The following is a 4141-nucleotide window of genomic DNA, read 5'->3' as shown; positions in this document are numbered from 1 at the left end:
GTGGCTTTTGCCCCCCCCCCCCCCGCTATGTAAATGGATCCGCGTATATATCGGCACGTCGGCGCGCCGCACACTCTTAGCGCTGCCTCCGCTGCTCCTTCTTCTTCTCCTTGTTCTTCTTGTTCCTCGGCACAGGTGAGCCGGCGCCTCCTCGGCCGAGCGCTGCGGCCTCTTGACCCTCGGTGGCCCTTCTTGGCGAGTCTTTGAATGCATGACGATGATGACGATGTCATTGCCGTGCTCAAAATCAGTACATTTTTTTTTGCGTTAATATTTTTGTCTCTTTTATTTTCTATTTTCTTTGAACTCAATGTTTATTTTTCACATTTTCACGATTACCCCCCCCACCCCCTCCTGTTTTATTTTTTAAAGAATATATTTACACTTACATTCCTTATTAAATCCTTCCGATTGTCATGCAATTTTAAAATGATTTCTTTGCATCATCAATTTTATGGAAGAATACATTTTTATTTGATTTGATATTTCTCATTCTTTTTTTTCCCCATTGATTTTTTTGAAGCTTTTCAACATTTTATTTTTGATGTTTTGAATTTTGACCACCTTTTACTCTTTCTATTTGGTGTCTGTGAGGAATCCGCTTGTGATGGCGCTCGCTCTCATTGCATGTTTTTGTTTCTGTGATTTGTTTTGACTTGACTTGTGGCATTTGTGCAAGCGTTTGGAAGACGCCCGCTGACAGCTCGGCTCTTTGTCGACCTTTGGCTGAGATAAGCTGATGCAAGTTGCGCTAAATTTCCGACAACGGCGACAATGAAGACGCCTCCTGAGGTTTTGCGGGCGATGAAGCTTGGCAGTATTTTTGGCGTTGACCCGCGCGATGCTGCGGCAGCGTCTTCGGCAAATTCCTATTCCGTGAAAGGAGTCCGGACGGTGTGGATTCCACCCAGAGATTTGATTTCCCGCCATGCGCTAAAGAGATTAGCGCGGGCGACATTTGACCCCCAGCTGCTGTGAAGTCCAAAGTTCGCAAATAGATCAGCAAGCGCATTTCATTCTAATTGTCTAATCATTCTCTTCTTCTTCTTCTCGTTTGTTGTCGTATCTCGCAGCCTCGAACGCCAGCAACATGTCTGAGTAAGTTACAGGAGCTCTAAAACACTCACAAACATTTCGTCAAGAGACCTTAAATGAGATTTATTTTGGATTTACCCCCCCCTGGCAATTTTTCAGGAAAAAGATGTCTTCCAGCCGCCGGCATCACTTGAAGGTACACAAAACACTGGAGTTACATAACTGATAGGTAAGGTAACGAGTTACTTTGTCAGTTACATTCAGGCAGACTATTGTGAGTATATTTTGTGAGTATATTTTTAAGTATTGCCTCAGTTATTGTGAACAGTAGCCTGATTACTCTTATAAGAGTAATTTAGTCACTTTACTAGTTATACTTCGCAGGCTATTGTGTGAATTTGTAAGTGCTGCTTCAGTTACCGTGAGCAGTCACCTGATTACACCTTTAAAAGTAACTTAGTTCTTCGCTGATGACTCATTTAATTACAAGTTAATTACAAGTTAATTACTTCATTAGTTACACTCAGTAGGTTATCTTGTGTCTTTTTTTTTAAGTGTTGCCAAAAGGACCACGGACAGTAGCCCGGTTACGCCTGTGAAAGTATCTTGTAGCATAAATCGTAGCACTTGCTCAGCTAATGTCGCGGAACATTTAACATAGCATGCTAACTTAGCGCATGAGGGGGAGCAAACAACTGCACGCGGAAATGCCGGCGCGTGAACTTTCTCGCTTGCGCGCTTGCAGAGTGTGATCCTGTCCATCGCCGCCACGTGGATCCAGCAGGAGAAGAAAGAATTGGCCGCGGCCAAGCACAACTACTTGGCCGAGGTCTGCACCAAGCCCAGCTTCAGCGGAAACCAGACCACGCTCATGGTCAGCTCACCTCGACCCGCGCGCCGCCTTCTCATCGCGACACTCGTTGACGCCGCACTTGACAAAAACCTGATGAGGTCACGTGAAAATGACGTCATGTGATCTTGACAGCACATAGTCAATTTGTCCCGTGTTGATGTCAGGACGGTGATGTCACATCAGTAGGACATGACCACGTCACATAGTGACCTCACTCGACAACGTGTGACAGTGCTGCCATAGCATGTCCGATGATCATTTTTGATGATGCTATAACATGATCGGAATGTCCCACGGTGATGATGTCACATGACATAACCACGTTGCCCTTCGAATGATGCGCGCAGGAGACGTGCAGAAAGTTGAACGCCCTCATCGAGAAAACGGATGAGGAGAGGTACGACTTGTCGGTCAAAGTTGCAAAAGCTGACAAAGAGGTGAGTGCACGTTCTTCTAAAGTCTTCTTCATATAGTCCACTTTAGCATGCTAGGCAGCATGGCGTTTGGGTGGTTAGAACCTCGCAATTCCAGGTGAACATGACGATAACACGTGCGCTAAAGAAAATGGAGGGGATTAGCAATAGCAGCTAGCATTATAGTTTGAAGCATACGGGCGTATGACGCGGCGCCCGTGTCTCTTTGTGGTGAACATGTGGCTACTGAAGCTAAGCTAACATGTGTGTGTGTGTGTGTGTGTGTGGGTGGGTGTGTTGGCACTCCCCTCGCGCAGATCGAGGAACTGAAGTTCAAAGTGATCGACTTGGCGGGCGTGAAGAAGCCGACCCTGAGGAAGGTGCGCATGTCGGCCGACGCCATGCTGAAGGCGCTGCTGGGCTCCAAGCACACCGTCAACATGGAGCTCAGGGCCAACCTCAAGCAGGTCAAGAAGGAGGTCAAAGAGGAGGTGAACATTTTCTACTTGCTTCGGAAAACTGCGACAACGCAGCTTTCTTTTCTAGGTAATAAGGCAAATTGTTTAGGATTTGTCAAGATTGTGGGGTGCCCAATGGCCCTGGATCTCGCTCCACTAGATCCGCCCCTGAATGTGGAGATGGGCGCTGGATCTACTCTGTCGGTCACCCCAAAAACTTGAAAAATGCTCAGCTATGTGCCTTGACGCCTTGAACAGAAAGCTGATGAAATGAACTTGACGATCCAAATACAGAATTGCTTTCTTCACCGACTTTAGTGTCTTTCAAAAAATGGACACATTTTAAAGTGGCCCTGTCACCCTTCCATTTTTCTGTATGCGGCCCTCAAACGAAAATTTTGGACACACCCCTCCCCCGATGTAGAACATCGGCCTGATAACGGAGGAAAGGGAACGTACGTAACGGACCGTAGGGCGTCGGCCACAGAATGTAGCGCATAGTACAAAGTGCACAGAATGTGCAACGGTTGATGACGGATTGGAGAACGTTGTAGGCAGCGAATGCGGAACGTGAAGCGTCCACATCCTGCAACGTTGACATGAGAGCAAAGCATGTTGGGCAGGCTGCATGTCAAGGAAAGCTCTGGACAATCGAACGACACGGAACGCGGAACGTAAAATCTTGGCCATGTAAAATGTCGGAGAAAAAAAAATAGCACATAGAATAGAAATGCAGTCGATGGTCGATGATGGAAACTTGGTCCAAATTGTCATTGATGGAGAACATTGAAGATGGCATGTTGGACACAGAGGATTAAAAAGTGTAACATGCAACGTAGCACACAGGGCAAGAGTTGACCCTCTGTGTGTGTGTGTGCGTGTGTGTGTGTGCGCGTGTGTGTGTGTGTGTGTGTGTGTGTGTGTGTGTGTGTGTGTGTGTGTGTGTGTGTGTGTGTGTGTGCAGCCGGCAGAGGCGGTGGGCGACTGGCGTAAGAACATTGAGGACAAAGCAGACAGGAAGAAGATGTTTGAGTCGTCCTAAAAATCGCATTTTTTTGCATCCGCTGTCATCAAAAAATGTTTGTTGTTTCATTAAATGTTTGCCCGAGTCAAACTTTGACATGCTGCCGTGTGACTTTGTAAGAACGCTTCCTATCCATTTGACACACGCTTACTCACAGGCAACATTTGATTCATTTCATCATTTTATTTTTTTTTATTTATACTTGTGCGTGTGATTGTTATGGCAACTTGTCAAAAGCGCATCCCATAATGAGCTTCAACTCAATTGAAGTACGTTGTTTTACATTTGTATTAGTGATGGCTAATTTGGGCTTCTTTGAATTGGCTGAACTTCTTCGGATCAGAGACAAAGGGAAAAA

The 4141-nt window shown here is 46.1% G+C and overlaps 1 protein-coding gene across 1 annotated transcript; it reads left to right on the top strand.

Moving 5' to 3' along the window:
- The first annotated feature begins 25 nt into the window (after positions 1-25).
- Positions 26-3879, top strand: LOC109507940 (troponin I, fast skeletal muscle-like). The gene is made up of 7 exons (XM_019857695.1): positions 26-135; positions 1074-1098; positions 1195-1231; positions 1781-1909; positions 2236-2325; positions 2619-2792; positions 3724-3879. The coding sequence occupies exons 2-7, from the start codon at positions 1091-1093 to the stop codon at positions 3799-3801; spliced, it is 516 nt and encodes a 171-aa protein (XP_019713254.1). The 5' UTR covers positions 26-135; positions 1074-1090; the 3' UTR covers positions 3802-3879.
- Positions 3880-4141: the final 262 nt, after the last annotated feature.

The sequence above is a fragment of the Hippocampus comes genome, unplaced genomic scaffold (genome assembly GCF_001891065.2).
Source record: "Hippocampus comes isolate QL1 unplaced genomic scaffold, H_comes_QL1_v1.1 scaffold302, whole genome shotgun sequence".
NCBI classification, from domain to species: Eukaryota; Metazoa; Chordata; class Actinopteri; order Syngnathiformes; family Syngnathidae; genus Hippocampus; species Hippocampus comes.
This window is presented reverse-complemented; position numbering and strand designations above follow the sequence as displayed.

What these genes read in the sequence shown, in the direction of transcription:
- LOC109507940 (XM_019857695.1), top strand. An exon ending in GAAACCAGACCACGCTCATG is followed by an intron (nt 1,910 to 2,235) that starts GTCAGCTCACCT and finishes TGATGCGCGCAG; the next exon opens with GAGACGTGCAGAAAGTTGAA. An exon ending in TTGCAAAAGCTGACAAAGAG is followed by an intron (nt 2,326 to 2,618) that starts GTGAGTGCACGT and finishes CCCCTCGCGCAG; the next exon opens with ATCGAGGAACTGAAGTTCAA.